Here is a 26,637-nt window from a genome sequence, read left to right on the forward strand (position 1 = left end):
TAATTGCTGCTAGGAACCATCTGTGCACTAATGCAGAGTACCGCGTGGGGTCACAGCTGTGCTGGATCTAGTATGTGTGTGTGAGGCTGTAGATCTTCACAGTTATGCACTGCAATATGTAGGGGACCCACCCCATGGAGGGGGATATGCGTGAGTTTCTGTCCCTTACAGCAGTGAAAATTCTGACAGTGGCTCTTTTCTGGAGATGATGCCACACTGCCACACTCTGTGCTCTGAAGGGTGGGGAGAGATGGTGTGAGTTTGTTTTCTGAAGCAAAGCTTTTGGGCATAATCCAGGTAGCTCCCCTTATTGGGCTCCGAGCCTGTGACAACCACTTCCCTCCTGTAGCTAGGGTAGCCAGTGTACAGCATCTGTGGAGACAGGACCTACTGGGGTTCTGCCATTAACCCTCAGCCTTCTCGTGGGAAGCTCCCCCAACTGCGTGGCCAGGGTTGCTGTTGCCACCAGACTTTGCTCCCTCCCTGTGATGGCATCCCAGAATCTCCCGTTCTGCTCATGCCTGTATCTCCCATGCTGGGTTCTGGTGCTATTTCTCTGGTACTTACCTTGACATGTAGCTTCTGTTTTTGTTCTAGTTCTCTGTGGAGGAGGAGATAAATGCTGGGCACTTGTATTCCGCCATCTTGAAACAGAAATACTGTCATTATTTCAAACAAACAGCTGTCAGATCAATAAAGATTAAGAAAAACTCCTGTCTTTACTTCTTCCTTCTTTGATGGTCTTTCTTTATACAGATCAAGGTTTCTGGCCCACACCCTTTTCTTTCTGTCTAACAAACTTGTAACAGTTTCTTTCAAGGCAGATTGACGAGCAACAAATTCCCTCAATTTTTGTTTGTCTGAAAGTCTTTATTTCTCCTTTGTTTTTGAAGGACAATTTCGCAGGAGACAGAATTCTAGGTTAGTGGAGATTTTCTTCTCTCTTTCAACACTTTAAGTATTTCATTCTCTCCTGGCTTGTATGATTTCTGAGAAGTTGAATGTTGGATGTAATTCTTCACTTCAATTCTCTGTAGATAAGTGTTTTTTTTCCTCTTACTTCTTTCAGGAATGTTTCTTTCTCTTCAATTTTCTGTAGCTGAAAAATGCTGTGACTATGTATGGGGTTGTTTTATTTATTCTGTTTGCTGTTTCTCTGAGCTTCCTGAATATATGGTTTGGAGTCCGACATTTATATGGGAAAAATTCTCATTCATTATTTCAAATATTTCTTGTGTCCCTTTCTCTCTTTCTGGTATTCATATTCCCATATAACGTATGCTTAATTTGTGTCTTTGGTGATATAACATATCCCACAGGCCTCAGATACCCTATCCTGTTTTTGTCAGTCTTTTTTAGTTTTTGAGATTTCTTTTGACATATCCTCAAGCTCAGAGGTCCCTTCATTAGCCACATCCAGCCTACTTGTAAGCTCATGAGCATTCTCGATTTGTGTTACAGTATCCGTCTTTTACAGTGTTAATTTTTGTTTTTTGTTTTTCCTTAGGACTTCCATCTCTTACATGCTGTCTGCTTTATCCACTAGAGTCCGTATCTTTTTAATCATAATTGTTGCAAATTCCCACTCTGATAGTTCCAGCACCCCTGCCATGTCTGGTTCTGATGCTTGCTGTGTCTCCTCAAATTGTGTTTCTTGCCTTTTAGTTTGCCTTAAAATGTTTCCTTGCTAGTCTGACACGATGTGCTGGGTAAAGGCACTGCTGCACACTGTGGTCCTGCTGTGCTCACTGTGTCTTCTGTGAGCTCGTGCTGCTGGACTGTCAGCCTCACAGAGGTTCCTCAGTTTGTTCTCCCCAGGAGGTGGGACAGGACGCTCTGAGTGGGCTGGAGTTAGGGTTATTGTGAAAACCAAATAATGCTTTCGTTCTGTCTAGTGTGCTCTTGGTTTAAGGATTAGCTATACAGCTTTCTCCCCCAACCTTCCCTTTTGTTCAAGAGCACTCGTAGCAAAGGACACAATGGCCTGTTGGTAATGGCTGCTGGTTTACTCCATGTGGTTCCAAACACATTGTGTCATTAAGATGCACTTTTCCCAATTCAAAGGCCTTTGAAGCCTTATTATTCCCTCCTGGGGTCTCCTTCTGTGCAACAAAGTATGCTTCAGGGATAAGATTTGAGATAAGAGGAGGACAATGAGAACTTTGTTGTCGCTAGAAGAACTATGTAATTCATCATTCAAACCGGGACCTTTCTGAGAGTAAAAGCAGGGTGTCGTTAATAATGGCTCCAGGACAAAAGGCACAAACCAGAATTGCTCTAGGTAAAAACGGACTTAGACACAGTCTCCTTATTACCAGCCACAGGAGGTTGTGGAAGCACTCATTTATGCTTTTGGATTTTAGGAAATAAGAGGAAAGGTACAGGATGCAACGGAACAAGGAGTAGAAGGGAAAACAGGAAAGGGCAGAGGAGGGGACACGGTAGAAACACTGAACCTGGGCAACAGGACTAGGTGTTGCAGGGAGAAATAGAATTCAGATCTTAAATTCTGTCCCACTTGAAGCACTACCTAAAGTTACTCCTTTTAGAGAAGCCAAAATGAGGCTACGTTTCTGGGGTGATCTATATTTCGCTTCATTCTGCAGTCTCTGTAGCAGGTGAACACTTGTTACGTGCTTTCCAGGTATGACCTCAAGGACACCAGTAAAATCACTTTGGTTGACATCGAGCTGATGGCCGCCATGGGCCCGCCAGGTGGTGGAAGAAATCCCGTCACTCCCCGTTTTGTTCGTCATTTCAACGTCTGCACCATTAATGCCTTCAGCGATGAAACTATGGTCCGAATCTTTTCATCAATTGTAGCGTTCTACCTCAGGACTCACGAATTCACCCCGGAGTACTTTATCGTTGGGAACCAAATAGTCAGTGGGACTATGGAGGTAAAAGAAATAATGTCATGTAAAAGATGTTAGTGCCATATAGCCCTTGCTTTTGGTGTTTTTTTCTTTTTTTTAAAATAACTATTTTTTTTCCTTAGCTATCTACTTTGGTTTTCATTATCAGAGAAGTTGTTCAGAAGACTTAAGAATAGGAAAATCACAGTCTCTGAAATTAGGGTCTCTACCTGACGGATATTTCTACCAATATGAGTATGACTCTGAACAAGTAACGTGCTTTTTTATAGACTGGATTTTTTTTAAAGATTTATGTATTTATTTATTTGAAAGAGTTACACAGAGAAGGAGAGGCTGAGAGAGAGAGAGAGAGAGAGGTCTTCCATCTGCTGGTTCACTCCCCAGTTGGCCACAATGGCCAGAGCTGAGCTGGTCCAAAGCCAGGAGCCAGGAGCTTCTTCCTGGTCTCCCATGTGGGTGCAGGGTCCCAAGGACTTGGGCCATCTTTCACTGTTCTCCCAGGCCATAGCAGAGAGCTGGATGGGAAGTGGAGCAGCCGGGACTCGAACTAGCTCCCACACGGGATGCTGGCACTGCAGGCAATGGCCCCACCTTCTGTGCCACAGCACCAGCCCCTAGACTGGATTTTAAAATCAAATATTTGGTGTGGTGGGGGGTAGTGGCGCTGTGGCACAGCAGGTTAATGCCCTGGCCTGAAGTGCTGGCATCCCATATGCACACTGGTTCGAGACCCAGCTGCTCCACTTCTGATCCAGCTCTCTGCTATGGCCTGTGACAGCAGTAGAAGATGGCCTGAGTCCTTGGGCCGCTGCACCCACGTGGGAGACCCAGAAGAAGCTCCTGACTACAGATCAGCTCAACTCCGGCCGTTGCGGACAACTGGGGAGTGAACCAGTGGATGGAAGACTGACCTCTCTCTCTCTGCCTCTCCTTTCTCTGTGTAACTCTTTCTAATAAATAAATAAATCTTAAAAAAATATTTAGGAGGGAGGGCGAGTGAGCCAGTCTCACTTTCCTATTCTTTCCCCAAATGCCTGCCTTCGCCAGGACTGGGCCAAGCTGAATTCCCAGGTGCTGGTAACTCAGTCCAGGTATCCCACATGGATGGCAGGAACCCAATTACGTGAGCCATGACTGCTGCTTCCTAGGGTCTGTGTTAGTAGGTCGCTGGAGTTGGGCATGGAATCCAGGTAGTAAAATGTGGGACATAGGCCTCATAACCATTAGGTTAAATGTCCACTACAGGCTCAGCTTTTAAATCACTAAAATGGCAGGTATGGCACCAGCGCTGTGGCATAATGGGCTAAGCCTCTGCCTGCAGTGCCAGCATCCCATATGGGCACTGGTTCTAGTCCTGGCTGCTCCTCTTCTGATCCAGCTCTCTGCTATGGCATGGCAAAGCATTAGAAGATGGCCCAAGTGCTTGTACTCCTGTACCCACATTGGAGACCTGGAGGAAGCTCCTGGCTTCTGGCTTTGGATCAGCTCAGCTCTGGCCGTTAACAGCCATTTGGGGAGTGAATCTGCAAATGGAAGACCTTTCTTTGTTTCTCCCCCCCTCTCTCTCTCTGACTCTGCCTCTCAAATGATAAATACAATCTGAAACAAAAATGGCATATAATACCTATTTGACAAAGTGGCTTTAAGGAAATTATCTGGAACCATCATCTGCCACATAATAGCTATTTCCCTAATTGGTACGTTCCTACTATGGTGTTACCATTCTCTTCTCTGTCTTCCCTCATGTTTTTTATGTTTGTCTTTTTTAAAAGAAGTCAATTTAAGCAGCTTATTGTTAATGGTCATGGAGGGGAGGGCGGTTGCCAGAGAGTTTCGTGGGTTCTCTTCAGCAGCTTAGTATAGAAATAAAAAGCCAGGAAATAATTTGCAAAGAGGCAGAAACTTTGATTTGACAGAAAAGAAACTTTTATTTGATTGCAAGTGACAGAGAAAGCGTCTGATCCAAGAGGAGACCAGTGGAGTGCCTGAGCAGGACCCTGGCTTTGAGGAAGTGTCCCTGGTTTTTAAGCCGTTACTGCTTTTTTTTCATTGGGTCATTCTTTGGGGGTGCCCACTGGACAGGGGTTCTACATATGTATGTTGATTGGCTGGCTTGGAGCTCATGGAGCTAGAGGGGGTCTCCTGGAGACGGCCTGTCTCCCACTTAGGAGCTCAGCGCTGCTGCCTCTGCTAGCTCTGGGTGGAAGATTGCAACTGACTTGAAGGCATGATTTAAAACCTCAAGGTCACACGAGATAGCCAGGATCTCCTGGAGCCAGTACCGCACTCCCTAGGGGCTCAGCTCCTTCCCCTGCCTGCTCTGGAGCAGCCAGGACTCCAACTAGTACCTATATGAGATGCCTGTGCAGCAGGACCCACAGTGCCAGCCCCCAGTTCTAGCTAACTAAGATAGAAGGAAGAGGAACCAGCACTGTGGCATGGTGGACTAAGCCTCTGCCTGCAGTGGCAGCATATCACTTGCACACAAGTTTGTGTCCCCATTACTCTTCTTCTGACACGGCTCCTTGCTAATGGTCTGGAAAAGAAGTGGAAGGTAGCACAAGTGGCTTGGGCTCCTGTACCCACGTGGGAGATCCCAAAGAGGTTCCTGACTCCTGGCTTAGGATTGTCCCAGCTCCAGCTATTGCAGCCATTTGGGAAGTGAACCAGTGGACGGAAGACCTTTCTCTCTGTCTCTCTCTCTCTCTGTCTATAACTCTACCTCTCAAATAAATAAATTTAAAAAAAAATCTTTTTTTAAAGAAGGAAGAAGGGAAAGAATGAGTTCCTACTTTGAAGTCAATGGTAGTCAAAAGAAATCAGCTCATCCTCTTCTTCATTTGGAATGCTTTAGAATAAGTTACTTCATTTTACTTTCTACTACAGTTTTTAACTTCTTGGGGGCTTGAATGGAGTCAGATCATATCAGGTTCTCTGAACTTCACAATGCCTGGTTGAAAGCTATCAACCAAAGTAAATAAATGCTTATATGACATGTGAGACAGTACTGTACAATTTTCTAAGGTGATACAATCTGATAGGATAAATAAAATGTTTCTTACGTTGTGACATGACTTTGCTGATTGTAAGCAATTTGTTTTAGCTTCATTGCTTTTCCTATATTCAGGTATATAAGCGATCCATGGAGAATCTCTTGCCCACTCCTGCAAAATCTCATTATACTTTCAACTTGCGTGATTTTTCGCGAGTCATCCGGGGCTGCTTACTCATCGAAAGAGATGCTGTAGAGAACAAGCGCACTATGATCCGACTGTTTGTGCACGAAGTCCTCCGAGTCTTCTACGACCGCCTTGTTAGCGATGATGATCGAAAGTGGTTGTTCAAGTTAACCAAAAGTGTTGTAAAGGAGCATTTTAAAGAATCATTTGATATGGTCTTTGCACGCTTGAGGAAAGATAATGCTCCAGTGAGTACATTCAGTGGTTGAAAACTTAAGGGGTTAAAGTGGAACAATAACAGGAATGGTTAAAATCAATTAACTTATATTAAAAATAGTATTGCTTCTCAAGGAACATATCCTTCTAGCTTTTCTCATAGGTAGGTGTTTATTTTGAGGTGTGTCTTAAGGTGAACACATGTAACAAGTTGTTTAAGAAGTAAAATCTAATCTGATAGTGATTAAATGACATAATGGATGTACAGTACATGATACGGTGCCATACTAGGGGTCTTCAATGCTCATTCAGTGGGAGTTGCCCAGAATGACTTCTCCAGCCTCTAGAAACAATAACAGCAAACTTAAATGATAATAAGAAAGGTCTCTTCTTTTGATTTCATAAGGAAATAATTTCATGTATTAATTTTGTAAGTACTACTACTTAGTACCCTGATGTTTAAAAGAATAGCTAATAATCATTCTATAACATGCATGAAAAAACATTTGTTATATTTTCTTACATTTATTTTAGAAAAAATGTGTAATTTGTTGATGTTCTTTCTGTAGATAACTGAAGAAGATTTAAGAAATCTCATGTTTGGCGATTATATGAACCCTGACCTTGAAGGAGATAGTAGAGTTTATATTGAAATTCCAAGTATTCAACAGTTTAATGATGTTGTGGATCAATGCTTAGATGAATATAATCAAACTCACAAGACAACAATGAATCTTGTCATTTTTAGGTACACTAATATATTTGATATTCATGCTTGAAATTGCTATTTGTAAAATTTTGTCATGAAATATTTAAAATTCACAAAAAGGCATAAGGAAAAATAGTGAATAACCATGTAGCCATCATTCAGATTAAGACATAAAATTTAGTAATTTACTTGAAGTCTCCTGTTGTAGGCAGCCTTCTCTCACTACACGCCCTAGAGCAGTAAGAGGAAACTCATGTATTACTTCGGTCTTCAACCACACATGTGTATATGATCTTACATTTCATGTTTTAGTTTTTGATTTTTTAGAGATTTATTTGTTTATTTGGAAGAGTTAGAGAGGTCTTCCATCCACTGGTTCACTCCTAGTTGACTGCAACCACCAGGAATGAACCAAACAGAGGCCATGAGCTTCTTCTATGTGGGTAGCAGGGGCCCAAACACTTGGGCCATCCTCTACTGCTTTCACAGGCCATTATAGGGGAGTTGGATCGGAGGTAGAGCTGCCAGGACTCAAACCAGCACCCACACAGGATGCTAGCATCTCAGACAGTGGCTTTACCCACTATGCCATAATGCTAGCCCTTACTTTTTAATTTTTTAGAAGATTTCTTTGATTTATTTGAAAGGCAAAGTTACAGAGAATGAGAGAGACAGTGAGGCAGAGGCATAGATAGATCTTGCATCCACTGGTTTACTCCCCATATGGCCTCAACAGCTGGACTGAACCAGGCCAAAGCCAGGAGTCAGTAGCTTCATCTAGGTCTCTTACATGGGTGCAGGGACCCAAGTACTTTGGGCCGTCTCTCACTGCTTTCCCAGACACATTAGAAGGGAGCTGGATCAGAAGTGGAGCAGGGGCTGGCACTGTGGCATAGCAGGTTAAGCTGCTGCCTGCAGAGCCGGCATCCCATATGGGCGTTGGTTTGAGACCCAGCTGCTTCACTTCCAATCCAGCTCTCTGCTGTGGCCTGGGAAAGTGGTATAAGATAACCCAAGTCCTTGCAACCCTGTATCCACATGGGAGACCTAGAGGAAGCTCCTGGCTCATGGCTTTCAACTGGCTCAGCTCCAGCCATTGCGGCCAACTGGGAGTGAACCAGCAGATGGAAGACCACCCCCTTTTCTGCCTCTCCCTCTCTCTCTGTGTAACTCTTTCAAATAAATAAATCTTTAAAAAAAAAAAAAAAGAAGTGGAGCAGCTGGGACTCACAACAACACCCATGTAGAATGCTGGCATTGGAGATGGTGGCTTAATCTTTTCATGCCACAATGCTGGCTCCCTATTTTTTGATTTTTAAAATAAACTTTATTATATATAAAGTATAGAGCATGATGTTATAAGATATGCAGATGCAATAAGATAGTTAATTTAGATGAATAAATTAACATGTATTGTAAATATAGAAGTACATTGTGCAAGTCTATGCATAAATAATCTGTCTGAAAGAGAAATCAAGACAACAATCCCATTTACGATAAAATCAGAAATATATAAAAGCTTTAACAAAGGAAGTAGAAGTTCTGTACACTGAAAGCTAGGAAACATTGATGAAATAAGTTGAAGAGAATACAAATAAATGGAAATATTTTCCAAGCTTGTGGATTGGAAGAATTGATAATGTTAAAACGTCCATACCATCTAAAGCAATAAATTGAGTCAATGCAATTGCTATAAAAATCCCAGTGGCATTCATCCCAGAAATGAAAGGGCAAACCTAAAGCTCATAGGGAACCACAAAATAACCCAAGCAGTTAAAGCCATCTAAGAAAAAAAAAAAAGTTGGCAGCATTACACTTTCTGGTTTAAAATTACATTAGAAACCTGCAAACCTATAGTAATTGAAATGGTATTGTTCTGACATAAAAACAGAGAGATATACTAGTGGGACAGAATAGAGAACTTGGAAGTAAATCATGTATATTCAACTAATTTTGAACAAGGGCAGCAGAAAGGCACAATGGGGAAAGGATAGTCTCTTAAGTGAATGGTGGTGGGAAAACTAGATTTCCACAATGAAAAGAACAAAACTGGACCCTTTCCTTTTACCATTCACAAATATCAACTCAAAGTGGGTAAAGGACTTAAACCATAGAACTCCTGATGGAGGCCTTGGCAGTGACTTCTCATATATCACACCAAAATCTCAGCCTAAAAAAGCAGAAATGGATAATTGGGACCACATCAAACTGAAAAGTTTCTGTAGAAGAAAAGAAACAACAAAATGCAAAGGTGGCCTTTTAAATGGGAGAAATTATTTGCAAACCACATAAGGAGCTAGCATCTCAAGTTTATAAAGAATTCAAACAAGAAAACGTATACCCTAATTTAAAAATAGGCAAAGAGCTAGAATAGACATTTCTCCAAAGATGACGTGAACCTGGCCAACAGGCACCTGAAATGGTGCTCAACATCGGTAACTGTCAGAGAAATGCGTATCGGTTCACTGATAGCACTTGACACCTGTGAGGAAAGCTGTTAGTTTGCATGAGTTCTGCCAGTTAACTTATTCCATATTGTTTGTGAGTCACAAACCTGAATTTTTGCTACTGTCTTGCAATCTATTGTTTAATTGTACCACAATGTTGTTGTTTTTCTGAGATAAACTTTTAGGTGTCTTTCAGTTTTTACTGTTAGCAAAAAATGCTTTGAGTATTGATGTGCGTGTCTCCTTGGGCACGTGTGTGGGAATTTCTCTAGGCTATATTCCTAGAAGTGCGATTATCGTGTCATGACATGAGCATCTTCAGTTACTAAGTTTTGCCAAGATAGCTTTTAATATTAAGAGCTCCCATTATTCTTCACATTTGTCAACCATTAGGACTGCCAGACTTTGGAAGTTTTTCTAGTCTAAGGAGAATGGGATGGTGTCTCATTGTGGGTTTAAATTTATTATGCTAATAAGTGACTTTTCTGAATTTGTTACATTGTAAATAAGTGATTTTTTATTTCTCACATAGAAATTCTAATACTGAAATCTAAGAAGTGATTTCATAAAAAAGAGTGATATGTTGCTAGTATGAGTGGTTAAGATTTCATTTTATTTGCATATCTTATATATTAAATTTCTTGAATTTGAACTTTTGGTTAGTTTTCCTTTACATCAAATGATCCTAATGTAATTACTTTAAAAAATCACAGCTTTTTATGATAAGCTCTCTAAAATTGAGATAATAACAAATGGGGCAGCAGTCACACCCTTCTAGAAAAGTGAACTATAGTTACATGCATCTGCATGTGTCTTGTGATGTATAATGTCATTATTTTTGTGGTAGGTATGTTTTGGAGCATTTGTCAAGAATATGCCGAATTCTGAAGCAGTCAGGTGGAAATGCTTTGCTCGTTGGCCTTGGAGGCAGTGGCCGTCAATCTTTAACTCGTCTGGCTACGTCCATGGCAAAAATGCAGATTTTCCAGCCAGAAATTTCCAAGAGCTATGGTATGAATGAGTGGAGAGATGATATAAAGGTAAGATTATGGAGAAATCCAATGTTTATAATTGTAACAGCATATTCTTTTACCTGTGAGAAGAGCCTGCGTTGCTGTGAACTGAATCTATTGGTGCTGCTGATCATGCTAGTACTATCCGTAGAGTATTTCTTGTGTGTGCTGAGCAGTGCGTGGACTGCTTTACCTCCAGGAGTTCCCTCATTTGATAGCTACAGCAAAGTGGGCGGCAGGTGTGGTTGCCTCTGTGTTTTACCAATGAGGAGTAAAGCGTTATGCAGCAGAATGAGGCCTTCCAGCTCAAGTCTTGACTATCGCACCATTAGCACTACTGCTGCTGAGTGATCTTGGTTCTCGTTCAGGGAGGACTTGGGTCAGATACATGTATGATTTTTCAGCAGGTGGTGTAATATGAACCTGATGATGATAACAAGGAGGAGGAAGAGTGTGTCACTGATGTTGTCTTCACAGCATCTGAATAGATTGTTCAGAGCTGCTTTTTGTTGTCTCAGAAGCCTGTAGAATAGTGGAGGACATACGTGGGGCTTTATCCCCACATGCCTAGTGGTTTGCAGTCCCCAATAGAGATGATCCATAGTGAAGCAAAGAAGGGAGAATTGTTGGACTTCTTTCACTTTCACCGACTGTTGCACACCCTAAAAGTTCACATGGAGAAATGGTCTTTTCTTGGCTATTTGGAAATGGTAGATTCCAAGCTGATATTAGAGAAGTCTATATAGATGTGAAATTAAAAATTGCACTTATTTCTGTTTCTGATCATACTTTAGAGGGAAATTTTTGATGCATTTACTACCAAAATAATGGGTTAGAAAGCACTGTACTTCGTGTCCTATTTCAAAACATGGACTTTGGAGTCATCCAGTTCAGGTTTAATTCCTGCTTTTCCTAAATTGTTAGCTATGTTGTTTTGGACATATAACCAAATCTTTCTGTACTTTAGTTTCTAGGCACTTAACTGATTTCTTCTAGGTTATCCAATTTGTTGGTGAACAATTCTAACCTTCTCATATGTTGTGAATAAGTAAAAAGGATTTATTATTTCTCAATAGAAAGGATTCTTGTTATTTCCTTTTTCGTGTCTGATTTTAATTATTTGAAATTTCTACTCTTTTTTTAATCTAGCTAAGATTTTATCAATGTTCTTTTTTATTAAACTCAGTTTCTTCTTCTTCTTTTTTTTTTTTTTTTTTTTTTTTTTTTTTTTTTTTTTTTTTGATAGAGTGGACAGTGAGAGAGAGAGAGAGAAAGAAAGGTCTTCCTTTGCCATTGGTTCACTCTCCAATGGCTGCCGCGGCTGGCATGCTGTGGCCGGCACACTGCGCTAATCCGAAGGCAGGAGCCAGATGCTTCTCCTGGTCTCCCATGGGGTGCAGGGCCCAAGCACTTGGGCCATCCTCCACTGCACACCCTGGCCACAGCAGAGAGCTGGACAGGAAGAGGGGCAACCGGGACAGAATCTGGTGCCCTGACCGGGACTAGAACCCGGTGTGCCGGCGCCGCTAGGCGGAGGATTAGCCTGTTGAGCCGCGGCACCAGCCAGTTTCATTTATTTTTTATTTTTATTTTTATTTTATTTTATTTTTTTTGACAGGCAGAGTGGACAGTGAGAGAGAGAGAGACAGAGAGAAAGGTCTTCCTTTGCCGTTGGTTCACCCTCCAATGGCCGCTGCGGCCGGCGCGCTGCGGCCGGCGCACCACGCTGATCTGATGGCAGGAGCCAGGAGCCAGGTGCTTTTCCTGGTCTCCCATGGGGTGCAGGGCTCAAGCACCTGGGCCATCCTCCACTGCACTCCCTGGCCACAGCAGAGAGCTGGCCTGGAAGAGGGGCAACCGGGACAGAATCCGGCGCCCCGACCGGGACTAGAACCCGGTGTGCCGGCGCCGCTAGGCGGAGGATTAGCCTAGTGAGCCACGGCGCCGGCCAGTTTCATTTATTTTTAAATTGATTTTCTATCCTCTATTTTATTTATCTCTGCTCTAATGCTTACAATTCTTTGTGGTCTAAAGTTAGGTTGTTGGTTTGAATTTTTTTTTCTTTTTTAAATCTCATTGATTACAGCTGTAAACTTGTTTCTTAGCACAGCTTTTGCTGTATCGCGTATATTTTGGTATGTTTTACTTCTGTTTTCATTTCTCTGATGATATTTTGTAATTTCCCTTGTGATTTCTTCTTTGTCCTCCTGGTTATTTAAAAGCATGTTGTTCAGTTCCCATAGATTAGTGGATTTTCCAATTTTCCAGCTCAGATTTATTTTTAGTTTTGTTCTGTTGTGGTTGGAAAAGATACTTGCTATAATTTCAGTGTTTTTAAACTGGTTGACTTGTCTTCTGATCTAACACATGATCTGTCATAGGGAATGTTTCATGTGCAGTCTGTTTGGCTGTTGTTGAATGAAGTGTTGCATAAATACCTTTTAGATGCAGTTGGTCTGTGGTGGTATTCAAGTCTTCTGGTTCCTGATTGCTCATCTGCATGGTGTCCTGTCCCCTCTTAAAAGTGGTGTGTTAAAGTCTTTACTAATGCTGTGTAGCTATCTACTTCTCCCCTTGATTGTGTAAAGCTTGCTTCATTTATTTTAGGTGGTCTAAGGGCTGCAGCATAAATACTTACTGCTGTATCTTCATGGTGAATTGACCTTTGTGCTAATCTATGCTGTCCTTCCATGTTTGTGACCATTTTTTACTTAAAGCCTATTTTGTCTGAAAGCAGTATAGTCATGTCTCTTTAGTTACTATTTGCATGGAATATCTTTTTCCATCTGTACTCTTTCAGTCTAAATGTATCCTTAGATCTAAGTGAGTTTCTTGTAGACAGCATATTGTTAAATTCAGTTTTTTAAAAATCATTTCAGTATTCCATATCTTGAATGGGGAGTTTAATTCATCTACTTTTGAAGTAATTACTGATAGATCAAGAAGGATTTATTATTGCCATTTTAATTTTTGTTTTGGTGTGTTTTGTGCCTTTTTTTATTCCTCATAGTTTCTCTTACTGCCTTTTTTTGTGCTTTGTTGATTTATTGGGTAGCTATATGCTTCGATTCCCTTCTCATTTTGTGTTTATCATGTATCATCTTGGCAGTCACCACTGCTGTTACATAAATAATTTAATGTTACAGTAATCTCTTCTGAATTAGTAACAACTTCAATTGCATTCAAAAATTCTACCCCTCATAGCTATTGATATCACAAATTTCATGTTTATATTTACATACCCATTACCATAGATTTATCGTTTTTTTTGTGTGTATGCTTTTATCTTTTAGAATTATAAGTAAATTTATGTATCACAGTTATATTTTTTTAAGACTTATTTATTTATTTGAAAGGCAGAGTTACAGGGAGGGGGAGAGAGAGAGAGAGAGAGAGAGAGAGAAAAAGTCAGTCTTCCATTCGCTGGTTCACTCCCCAGATGGCCACAATGGCTGGATCTGTGCCAATCCGAAGCTAAGAGCCAGGAGCTTCTTCTGGGTCTCCCACATGGGTGCAGGGGCCCAGGGACTTGAGCCATCTTGTACTGCTTTCCCAGGCCATAGCAGAGAGTTAGGTAGGAAGTGGAGCATCTGGGACTTGAACAGGCGCCCATATGGGATGCCAGCACTGCAGGCTGTACCTGCTATGCCATAGTGCCAGCCCCGGGGTTTTTCTTCAAGAGATTTTTTTAATGTATTCAATTTCATGACTACTTACTATTCTGTTCAGAGATTTTTGTCTTCACGGTTCAGTTTCAGTAAGTTAAATGTGTCCAGAGTTTGTCCATACCTTCTAGAGTTTCCAGTTTGTAGGGACATTGTTGTTTATAATAATCCATACTGATTCTTTGTTTCTGTAGGACTAGTTGTAGTATCCCCTTTTTCATCTTCGATTTTACTTATTTCTATCTTTGCTCTTATTTTCTTCATTAGTCTAAATAAAGATTTATCAATTTTGTTTATCTTTTCAAAACCCAAACTTTGCATTTGATTGATCTTACATATTTACTTTCACGTCTATCTCATTTATTTCTGCTCTGATGTTTGTTACTTCTTTGCCTCTACTAAATTTGGGTTTGGCTTTTCCCTGATTTTCTAGAGGTTTGGGATATATTGTTAGGCTATTTTTAGTTGATATTTAATTTTTTACATAGGTGCTTATTGCTATAAACTTCTCTCTTAGTACTGCTTTTGCTGTATTCCATAAATTTTGATTATGTAAACTTTGATATGTTGTGTTATCATTTGTTAAAAAAAATTTAAGTTTAATTTTTTATATTCTCAGTGACCTATTTTTTTATTATTATTTTTAAGATTTATTTATTTATTTGAAAGGCAGAGTTAGATAAGGAGAGACAGAGAGAGGGCTTCCATCCACTGGTTCAATCCCCATATGGCTGCAATGGCTGGGGCTGGGCCAGACCAAAGCCAGGTGCTAGGAGCTTCCTCTGAGTCTCCCACATGGGTGCAGGGGTCCAAAGACTTGGGCCATCTTATGCTGCTTTCCCAGGTGCATTAACAGGGAGCTGAATCAGAAGTGGAGCATTTGGGACTCAAATCTGTGCTTATATGGGATACTGGCACTGCAGGTGGCAGCTTAACCCACTGCACCACAGCGCAGGCCCCAACCCATTGTTCATTCAAAGATGTATTGTGCAGTCTGCATGTATTTGTGTAACTCATAACTTATCTTTGGTTGTTGATTTCTTCTTTCTTTCTTTCTTTTTTTCTTTTTTCTTTTTTCTTTTTTTTTTTTTTACAGGCAGAGTGGACAGTGAGAGAGAGAGACAGAGAGAGAAAGGTCTTCCTTTGCCATTGGTTCACCCTCCAATGGCCGCCACGGCCAGCGCACTGCGGCCGGCGCACCATGCCAATCCGAAGGCAGGAGCCAGGTGCTTCTCCTGGTCTCCCATGGGTGCAGGGTGTTGATTTCTTTTTAAAAAAATTTTTTTAAAAGATTATATTCATTTATTTGAGAGGTAGAACTGCAGACAGAGGGAAAAACAGAGAAAAAGGTCCCCTTTGCTGGTTCACTCCCCAACGGCTGAAGCTGAGCCAATCTGAAGCCAAGAGCCAGGATCTTCCTCCGGGTACCCCATGCGGATGCAGGGGCCCAAGCACCTGGGCCATCTTCCACTGCCCTCCCAGGCCATAATCTGAGAGCTGGATCAGGAGAGGATCAGCTAGGACTTAAACTGCTGCCCATATAGGATGCTGTGCCACAGCGCTGGCCCTGGGTTGTTGATTTCTGTTTTATTCCATTGTAGTCATGAGAGATACATGAAATGATTTTGATTTTTTTAATTGTTTAGACTTGTTCTATGGCTTGATGTTTGGTTTGTCCTACAAAATGTTAAATATACTTCAAAAAATGTGTATTTGGCCACTGTTGGATAAAATGTTTTGTAAATGTCTGTTAGATCCATCTGGTCTATAACTCACCCTTTAGCTACACTATCAGGGCAGATCTAGTGATAATGAATGATCTTAGGGTTTTTCTGGAAAATCCTCAATTCCTCATTTATTTTTGAAGGGCAGTTTTTTCAGGTACAAGATTCTTTTTTTATATATTCTTTTTTTTAATTTTTTTTATTTAATGAGCATAAATTTCCAAAGTACAGCTTATGGATTACAATAGCTTCCTCCCCCCCGTACTTCCCTCCCACCCACAACGCTCCCCTCTCCCACTCCCTCTCCCCTTCCCCTTCACATCAAGATTAATTTTCAATTATCTTTATATACAGAAGATCAATTTAGCATATATTAAGTTAAGATTCCCACATTTTGCTCCCACACAGAAACACAAAGTGTAAAATACTATTTGAGTACTAGTTATAGCATTAATTAAACACCTAAGAGTAATTGTGTATTAATTACAGAGTTCAACCAATAGTTTTAAGTAGAATATAAAATGCAACTTTTGTATTGTTGTGGCTCCCCCCCCCCCGAGGCCCTCCCCTCACCCACTCCCTCTCCCATCCCGCCCTTCATCACGTTTCATTTTCAATTATCAGGTACAAGATTCTTAACTGACTGCTTTACCTCCCAGGACTTTGAATACATTACCCTACTCTCCTCTGGTCTGTAGGTTTCTGTTGAAAAGTTCACTAACAATCTTACGAGAGCTCCATAGTATAGGACAAATTGTTTTTCTCTTACTGCTTTCTAGATTCTCTGTATGTCTTTGACTTAATAGTTTGGTTGCAGTGCATCTCAGTATTTGTCTGTAGTTTATTCTAATTGGAATTCACTGAGATTCTTAGAATTTTTTTTTTTTTTGCCAGGCAGAGTTAGAAAGAGAGACGGAGAGAGAGTTATAGACAGTGAGAGAGAGACCGAGAGAAAGGTCTTCCTTCCGTTGGTTTACTCCCCTAATGGCTGCTACGGCCGGTGCTGCGCAGATCCGAAGCCAGGAGCCAGGTGCTTCTTCCTGGTCTCCCATGCGGGTGCAGGGACCCAAGCATTTGGGCCATCCTCTGCTGCTCTCCCGGGCCACAGCAGAGAGCTGGACTGGAAGAGGAGCAACCAGGACTAGTACCTGTTGTTCCAACTGGGACTAGAACCTGGGTTGCCGGCGCCACAGGCGGAGGATTAGCCAAGTGAGCCACGGTGCCGGCCACTTCTTAGGATTTTAATGCCCATTTCTTTCCTCTGATTTAGGGAGCTTTTTTGACCATTGTGACTTCAAATAAATTTTCTGCCCCTTCTTTCTGTTCTCATCCTTGATGTCTTCCAATGTATATATTGGTTCACTTGATGGCATTCCATGAGTGCTTTAGGCTATCTTAAGTTTTCTTCGTTTCTTTTTTTATTTTAAAGATTTATTTATTTTGAAAGTCAGAGTTACACAGACAGAGGAGGCACACACACACACACACACGCACACACAGATGGCTACAATGGCCAGAGCTGCACCGATCTGAAGCTAGGAGCCAGGAGTTTCTTCCAGGTCTCCTAGGTGGATGCAGGGGCCTAAGGACTTGGGCCATCTTCTACTACTTTTCGAGGCCATCACAGAGGGCTGGATTGGAAGTGGAGCAGCCAGGACCCAAACCGGTGCCCATATGGGACGCCGGCATTGCAGGCGGCTTTACCAGCTACACCACGTTTCTGGACCCTTCTTCACTGTTTTTATTTTTGCTCTTCTGTCTCAGTGATTTCAAATGTTCAAGTGACTCATTTTGAAATGCTGAATCTATTCTTTCTAATCATGTCTAATGGTAAACCACTCTAAGGAACTTTTAGCTGTAGAATTTCTACTTAATTTTCAGTTACTATGTTTTCAGCTCCAGAATTTCTATGTAATTACATTTTATACTTTTTTATCTATTTGTTGATGCTATCCTTTTGCTCATGAATATCTACCTGTATATAACAGACTGGACTCCCCCCTTAGCTCACTGGGCATCTTTAAGGTAGTTATTTAAAAATTCTGTGTCAGCCGGCGCCGCGGCTCACTAGGCTAATCCTCCGCCTAGCGGCGCCGGCACGCCGGGTTCTAGTCCCGGTCAGGGCACCGGATTCTGTCCCGGTTGCCCCTCTTCCAGGCCAGCCCTCTGCTGTGGCCAGGGAGTGCAGTGGAGGATGGCCCAGGTGCTTGGGCCCTGCACCCCATGGGAGACCAGGAAAAGCACCTGGCTCCTGGCTCCTGCCATCAGATCAGCGCGGTGCGCCGGCCGCAGCGCGCTGGCCGCGGTGGCTATTGGAGAGTGAACCAACGGCAAAAGGAAGACCTTTCTCTCTGTCTCTCTCTCTCACTGTCCACTCTGCCTGTCAAAAAAAAAAAAAAAATTAAAAATTCTGTGTCAGGCAGCCCATAGATCTGTGTTTCTTTATGGTTAATTTCTTTTTTTTTTTTTTAATATTTATTTATTTATTTATTTGGAAGTCAGAGTTACACAGAAAAAGAAGGAGAGGCAGAAAGAGAGATAGAGAGAGGTCTTCCATCCACTGCTTCCATTCAATTGGCCACAATGGCTGGAGCTGTGCCAGTCTGAAGCCAGGAGCTTCTTCCGGGTCTCCCACATAGGCGCAGGGGCCCAAAGACTTGGGTCATCTTCTACTGTTTTCCCAGGCCCTAGGGGAGAGCTGGATTGGAAGTAGAGCAGCCGGGACTTGAACCGGCACCCATATGGGTTGCTGGCACTAGAAGCGGTGGCTTCACCCATTACGCCACAGCGCTGGCCCCTGTGGTTAATTTCTAAAACTTTATTTTGCTCCTTTGATTGGACTTTTTCCCCGTGTTTGTTTATTTGTGTGGTTTTTGTTGTTGTTGTTTTTTTTTGCTTGTTTTTGATTTTGCTTGCCCTTTGATTTTTTGTTGGTATTTGGGCATTTGGAAAAACCTACCTCTCCTGGTTTTGACAACAGACTGTGTTGCAAGAGAGTCAAACCAGTCAATCTGACCTAGAACTTCTGGGATTCTCATATCATTTTCCAATGAGCATCAGCATTAGGCGCCTTAACTCTTCGGTTCATCCTGCAGCGCCAGTATCTCGGACTGTTCGTAAAGATGTGTCATCTTTGGGGTTGTTATGCACTGTTATTCTTTCATGTATATTAACTGTCTTAACTTTCTTGGTTTATTCGCAGGACATTTTAGTTTCTGTTTCTGTTGTATGCGTGTGCCCTTAGTCTCTTGCTCCCCCTGGTGCCTGCCTGTCGCCTTGTTTTCAGTGGCTTCCAACCTGGTATTCAAATTATGCCCTTTGTTTTGTGTGCCCTCCAAGCCAGATGAGACAGCCTGCAGACAAGTTAGAATGTTGAACTCAAGTTCGTCTCTGCCCGTACCCTGGGGGAGGATCCAGAATTTGGGTCGTATTCTCCCAATCTCAACACACTCACAATTTAGGGGAGAGGCTGAGTTGAGAAAAATGTTAAATGCTCCCTAACCCTTTTCAATACAACCGATTAAATTCTTTATGCTCTCTCCTGGAGACTGCAGCCTTAGCTAGTTCCTAGAGTTCTCACAAAGGAAACTTTGTTACTAATTTGGTGTCTTCCTGGTGTATCATCCTGCTAATATCACTTCCTAAATTGTGCTTTTGTAAAATTTCGATAATACCACTCACTTAGTAGATAGATACGGTAAGTTTATGTAATGTATGTAACAGTCTTTGTAACATGTCTGGAGTGTAATTAGCAATTTTTTTTTTTTTTTGACAGGCAGAGTTAGAGAGAGAGAGAGACAGAGAGAGAAAGGTCTTCCTTCCGTTGGTTCACCCCTAAATGGCTGCCATGGCTGGTGCGCTGCACCAGTCCGAAGCCAGGAGCCAGGTACTTCCTCCTGGTCTCCCATGCGGGTGCAGGGACCCAAGCACTTGGGCCATCCTCCACTGCCTTCCCAGGCCACAGCAGAGAGCTGGACTGGAAGAGGAGCAACCAGGACAGAATCTGGTGCCCCAACCGGGACTAGAACCCGGGGTGCTGGCACTGTAGGCGGAGGATTAGCCTAGTGAGCTGTAATTAGCATTTTGAAAATGGTCCCTCCCTTTCCTATTTGGGAACAGTATCATACACTGTATGTCCAAATGACTTCCAAGTATCATGGTGTTCATCGCAGTCAATTAAATGTTTTTATATTGTATTTTTGTCTCTTTTGATATAATATTAATAATTATAAGGTTGACACGATTATAAATGTACTATTGCTTTAGAGCTAGTTTCCCTAGTTTTGGTGATAGAAAATTATTTTTAGTACTTAGACAGCCTGCATGTTGAAAGTTGGCTTTAATAGGAAAATGGCAAAGTTTTGTAGAATTTTGTAGATTTTGAACATATAATTTTGGGACTGGCGCTGGGGAATAGTGGGTTAAGCTGCCATCTTCAGTGCCAGCATCCCATATGGGAGCTACTTCACATGCCTGGGACAGCAGCAGATGGTCCAAGTCACTGGTCCCCTGTATGTGTGTAGATCTGAAAGAAGCTACTGGCTTCAGCCTAGACTCAGTTGTTACAGCCATTTGGGGAGAGAACCAGTAGATGGAAGAGTCTCTATCTTTCTCTCCCCCTCCCTCTGCCTCTCCTTCCCTCTCCTTCTCCCTCTCTCCTTTTCTAACTCTGCCTTTCAAATAAATAAAATAAAGAAATCTTTAAAAAAAATATTTTACAGCAAAAGAAGAATTTTGATTTTAGTTTAAAAAATTGGAGAAGTGCTAAATCTATTTTCACTATGAACTGTATCCAGTTTATGCTGACAAATGTGTAACTACCAACTTTCTGAGGCTGGCAGTGAGGGAGACCTCTGATTCCTAGCACTTAGCAATTCCCGTGGTGTTAAATTCCCACCATCACTCAGTTAAAGCTGTCAACGTGATGTCACTTAAAACAGTTGAGAACTGTGAATGGAATACTGTTACTTGGTATTTTAGTGTATAGATACAGTAGATTTAAATAACTCCTAGAGTGTAGATAATAGTATAATAAAATAGGATGTGATGAGATTTAAATATTATATTAGATTTGATTTCCATATATTTGTGTTTTTATTAATGATAAATTCATACAATTTATTTATATTTATTTGAAAGGCAGAGGGAGATCTTCTCATCCACGGGTTCACGCTCCAAGTGTCCACAACAGCAGTAGCTGGGCCAGCCCAAAGCAAAGAGCCAGGAATTTAATCTGGATCACCTAAATGGGTAGAAAGGATCCAAGTACTTGAGCCATCACCTGCTGCCTTCTAGGGTGTACGTTAACAGGAAGCTGAAATCAAAAGCAGAGCCAGCACGTAAACTCAGCACTCCAGTATGGGATATGGGCATCCAAGTGGCAACTTAACTGCTCCCACTGCCTTTTTCATTTTTATTTTTTTTTATTTTATCTTTTATTTTTTGACAGGCAGAGTGGACAGTGAGAGAGAGAGACAGAGAGAAAGGTCTTCCTTTTGCCGTTGGTTCACCCTCCAATGGCCGCCGCGGCCAGCGCACCGCGCTGATCCGATGGCAGGAGCCAGGTACTTATCCTGGTCTCCCATGGGGTGCAGGGCCCAAGCACTTGGGCCATCCTCCACTGAACTCCCTGGCCACAGCAGAGAGCTGGCCTGGAAGAGGGGCAACCGGGACAGAATCCAGCGCCCTGACTGGGACTAGAACCCAGTGTGCCGGCTCAGCAAGGCGGGGGATTAGCCTAGTGAGCCGCGGTGCCGGCATAATTTCATTTTTAATTCTGGCTGTGTTTAACAACCTGCTCGCAAGTTCCTGAAAATTTAACGATTTTTTTTAAAGATTCACTTATTTATTTGAAAGTCAGGGTTACACAGAGGAGAGGCAGAGAGAGAGAGAGAGAGGTCTTCCACCTGATGGTTCACTCCCCAATTGGCCGCAATGGCTGGAGCTGCGCCGACCCGAAGCCAGGAGCCAGGAGCTTCTTCTGGGTCTCCCATGTGGGTGCAGGGGCCCAAGGACTTGAGCCATCTTCTACTGCTTTCCTAGGCCATAGCAGAGAGCTGGATTGGAAGTGGAGCAGCCGGGTCTCTAACTGGCACCCATATAGGATGCCAGCACTTTAGGCCAGAGCGTTAAGCCACTGCACCACAGCACCAACCCCCTAACAATTGGTTTTAAGAAACCTATACAAGTCAGCTCCTGTATATTACTGAGTCTATATATCTGTAAATTAATTGAGAATTTTGGTTGCAGTTGAAAAAAACAAAAAAATCTGCTTAAGTTAGTTTAAGCTAAAGAGTTACAAAACCATAGTGTTTAGAGATAGACCTTTGACATGGCTGGATTTAGGGGTTCAGATTATGTCTGGTGGAACAAAGACACAAGCATCAGCCATTCTTGCTAATTAACAAAAAGATAGAAAAACATTGGAATGTATTGCTTGCCCTTGAATTTCATTTGGGTCTCACACCCTTCATACCCTACCTGGAAGACCAGTTCTAGGAATTCCCTTCCGCCTGCTGCCACCCCCCCCCCCCATCCCTAGCCCTCCTGAAATATAAAAAGGCCCAGCCTCTGGGAGTTGGGGCCTCATGTTCCATCACGTGCATGCGGGCAGTTGGTCACCCACCACTATGAATTTATTTTCTCTGAATAAATTTGGTCTAGCTGTAAATTCATACACCTCTTCCAAAGCCTTGGCAGCTCACGACAAGAGTCTCGGGTGATTACTGACGTCATAAATAAGAGTGCCAATTGTTAAATCAACAACGGGAGTCACTGTGCACCTGCTCCCCGTGTAGGACCTCTGTCCTTAACATGTTGTACTATGCAAATTAACGGTAAAACTACTACTCAAACAGTACTCTATACTTTGTGTGTCTGTGTGGGTGCAGTCTGTTGAAATCTTTACTTTGTATATACTAAGTTGATCTTCTGTATATAAAGGTAATTGAAAATGAATCTTGATGAAGAATAGGATGGGAGAAGGAGTGAGAGATGGGATGGTTGCGGTGGGAGGGAGGTTATGGGGGGAAAAGCCGCTATAATTCAAAAGTTGTACTTTGGAAATTTATATTTATTAAATAAAAGTTGAAAAAATATTTTAAAAATACAGAAAAAAAATTACTGGCCTTTACATTTTGCACCTCAGAATGGTAAAAAATCTGTGTTTCTATGTCTACCTCAGTCCCTGAAGCAAGGCAGTGACAGGGCTCTGCTTAAATCACATACCTTCCCCTAAGTCAGTGATGATGTGTGGGCCATTGTGGGCATTCTGACCAGTGTGCGTCTCCCAGCTAGCAAGTGAGGGAGATGGAGACCTTGTCTGCCAACCCCACCAGAAGTGGAAGGAAGCACTGCACTAAAAGCAAGGTGTTCTTACTAAAATAAGAGGACAGGGAAGGAAAACACCACCAGCACAGGTCTGCTACGTTCTGCTCAGAGGTATGTTTTCGTTCTCAGGGTCTGTTAAAGAATGTGGGCATGAAGGGCCAGAAGACAGTCTTTCTCATCACCGACACTCAGATCAAAGAGGAAGCTTTTCTTGAGGATATTGACAGTGTGCTCAATACCGGAGAAGTACCTAACATTTTTGCAGCAGATGAGAAGCAAGAAGTGATGGAGGTAAGTGCTCTCGGGGAGTACTGCTCTCAGCGCGGGGACAAGTAAAGCTTGTGCAAATGACTTTGCTCAGTAAAAGTTTACAGTATATAGGCTTAATATATCATTTTTAGGTAGATTTAAAATTGCTTCTACAATACTTATGAGACAGAATTTTTATTTTGTAAAAGCATTTGCTTTTACTTGTTTGGTGTTATTAAGCATGTTTTATGAGTGATTGGAGATTTTAAAATTATCTTTTATGGTTACATTGATAACGTGACTTTCACGCTGCTTAGTTTGTCTTTATGCTTACCAATGGTTAGCACATTTTTCTGTTTCTTTTTTTTTAAGATTTATTTATTTATTTGAAAGAGTTACAGACAGAGAAGGAGAGGCAGAGAGAGAAAGAGAGGTCTTCCATCTGCTGGTTTACTCCCCAGTTGGCTGCAATGGCTGGAGCTGCACAGATCTGAAGCCAGGAACCAGGAGCTTCTTCCAGGTTCCCACACGGGTGCAGGGGCCCAAGGACTTGGGCCATCTTCTACTGCTTTCCCAGGTCTTAGCAGGGAGCTGGATGCAATCAGAGCAGCCAAGACTCAAACCAGCACCCATATTGGGTGCCAGCACCACAGGCGGTGGCTTTACCTGCTATGCCACAGCGCCAGCTCCAAACACATTTTTCACACTTGATCTTAGCCAAAAGACTGAGAAGTGATTGAGCACATTTTTCAAAAGTCTTAATTAAACGTCTGTCTTAAAGTTCTGATAAATCTGAAACTCTGTGCTTTGTGATTTAACTCACAAAAAGGCAATTGTTCAAGTGCCTGCTGCTGTCAGACATCCCACACTTGGACCCCCAATTCCTACAACTTTCCTAGCTAAGATCTGTGCTTGGAAGTTTGCCTCCTTTCCCCTAACTCCTTGTACCCACAGAATGTATCAGACATCTGGCTACTTCCTTCCCAGCCTCCACTGATAGCATCTAGAGTGCAATGGAGTCAACGCTGATAGTTCAGGGGCTCTGCCTTCCTCCTCTGTGGAGTGGGAGCACAGATAATCAGTTCCTCCTGCACAGGCTCACTGTGGGGCCTGAGGCTCGACAAAACCAAGCACTTACTTAGTGTCGGACGCTCGGAAAGCCCTCAGTAAGTGGCACGTTACTGGTGTGTGCTCTGAGTAGGGAAGGAGAAAAGGGACAAGCGTGCACCCCACAAGTTCTTTGCTTCCACCTGGGAGGGGTCAGGGTGTTGGCCAAGGCGGCTGGAGAATGACGGTTCTCCCAGTTCCTGGGAGTCTTTCATCCTCCATGTTCCCATGCAGGGAGCCATCACCTTGGAGACTGGGACTTCGTAACCTTTGCCGGGCTTTCCTGCTCACTTTAGCTATTGTCTGTCTTCTCATCGTTTTCCTACTGAAGTTCCATTGTGTCACCATTTCTGTTTTGTATTTACATATTTTACAGTCATACTTTTTAAAAATTTAACAAAGAGGATTTTACCATACCTCCCATTGCACAACTGGTTGTCTTTTATTTGTTTTATCTTGCTAGTCTTCCCACAGCATATACATAGATATACCCTGTTACTTTTAACAATTACCTACAATTACCATATGGGCATTTTTCATGTTTTTAACTGATTTCGTACTGATGGACACTTTTGTTGTCTGCATTTTTTTCTGTTAAAAACAAGGTTGAATTATAGTCCTATACATATATGTGGGTGAACTTTAGCGATTATAAGGTGAATTCCTAACAGATACTTGTGGTTTTTTTTTTCCCTGTTTTTTTTTTTTTTTTTTTTTTGTTTTGTTTTTTGTTTTTTGACAGGCAGAGTGGACAGTGAGAGAGAGAGACAGAGAGAAAGGTCTTCCTTTGCCATTGGTTCACCCTCCAATGGCCGTCACGGCTGGTGCGCTGCGGCCGGCGCACTGCGCTGATCCGAAGGCAGGAGCCAGGTGCTTCTCCTGGTCTCCCATAGGGTACAGGGCCCAAGCACCTGGGCCATCCTCCACTACACTCCCTGGCCACAGCAGAGAGCTGGCCTGGAAGAGGGGCAACTGGGACAGAATCTGGCGCCCCGACCGGGACTAGAACCCGGTGTGCCGGCGCCACAAGGCAGAGGATTAGCCTAGTGAGCTGTGGCACCGGCCAAGATACTTGTTTTTAAATTATAGAATTTATTGTAAATTATAGAATGAGGTTAGAAGAAGTTTTTTAGTGTAAACTATATCAAAGCCAAGGTAATGACAAAAAAATAAAAATTTAAAGATGTATACTGAGAGTAATAAGACTTCTTCATGTTCTAATATCCACTGATCTGCTTGTCTGTTTTATTTAAAGAGATTTTCATTTTCTGATTCTCCCCAGGGTGTGCGCCCCATAGCTCAGGCTGGCCATAAACACGAAGAACTCGGTCCCTTGGCTCTGTTTGCTTTCTTTGTGAATCGCTGCAAAGATAATCTCCACATCGTAGTGGCCTTCAGTCCCATTGGAGATGCCTTTCGAAATCGCCTGAGGCAGTTCCCATCCCTCATCAATTGCTGTACCATTGACTGGTTTCAGGTTTGCAATTTTGTGTGTGGGTACGTGGGAGGGTGAGCAGCTGTATGAATTCTGTGTTTTATTTAAGCTCCATTAACTGACTTTAAGCAAGTGTTTCTTGATCATGTACCACAATGACAGGCAGAGTGCTCCACCCCAGCGACTGATCACATGATCCCCACAAGGTACTCACACTCTGGAAGACAGGAGAGGCGATCAGCAGTTGTAGTTACGTAAAAGAGCCTAATATCGGTTTCCATATGAAGCCAGTGAGTTTCTAAAGTGTGAAGATGAGTTTGTTACATTGAGGAGTAGAGTAGGAATCAGTAGGGGATGTATGATGGTGTTCCAGAAGTTTAGAGAAGATGGAATTAAAAGATGTGTTTATTTTGGTGCAAACAATTTTTAAATCCATGCATACAGGAGTCTTCAAAAGTTAATGAAAATGAATATTATTAAAAGCTATTGGCCGGTGCCATGGCTCAATAGGCTAATCCTCCACCTACAGGCGCTGGCACACCGGGTTCTAGTCCCGGTCGGTTGCCCCTCTTCCAGGCCAGCTCTCTGCTGTGGCCAGGGAAGACAGTGGAAGATGGCCCAAGTGCTTGGGCCCTGCACCCCATGAGAGACCAGGAGAAGCACCTGGCTCCTGCCTTCGGATCAGCGC

At 42.4% G+C, this 26,637-nt stretch overlaps 1 protein-coding gene across 1 annotated transcript in view; it reads left to right on the forward strand.

The window, feature by feature from the left end:
- Positions 1-26,637, forward strand: part of DNAH12 (dynein axonemal heavy chain 12) — a 209,048-nt gene that overhangs the window by 98,935 nt on the left and 83,476 nt on the right. The window contains exons 40-45 of the mRNA XM_051852268.3: positions 2,645-2,900; positions 6,004-6,303; positions 6,841-7,019; positions 10,275-10,467; positions 23,288-23,449; positions 25,797-25,991. Of these exons, the coding sequence (XP_051708228.3) occupies positions 2,645-2,900; positions 6,004-6,303; positions 6,841-7,019; positions 10,275-10,467; positions 23,288-23,449; positions 25,797-25,991 (1,285 nt within the window). The remainder of the gene's footprint in view (positions 1-2,644; positions 2,901-6,003; positions 6,304-6,840; positions 7,020-10,274; positions 10,468-23,287; positions 23,450-25,796; positions 25,992-26,637) is intronic.

The sequence above is a fragment of the Oryctolagus cuniculus genome, chromosome 10 (genome assembly GCF_051225735.1).
Source record: "Oryctolagus cuniculus isolate XC-2025 breed Fujian yellow rabbit chromosome 10, ASM5122573v1, whole genome shotgun sequence".
NCBI lineage: Eukaryota > Metazoa > Chordata > Mammalia > Lagomorpha > Leporidae > Oryctolagus > Oryctolagus cuniculus.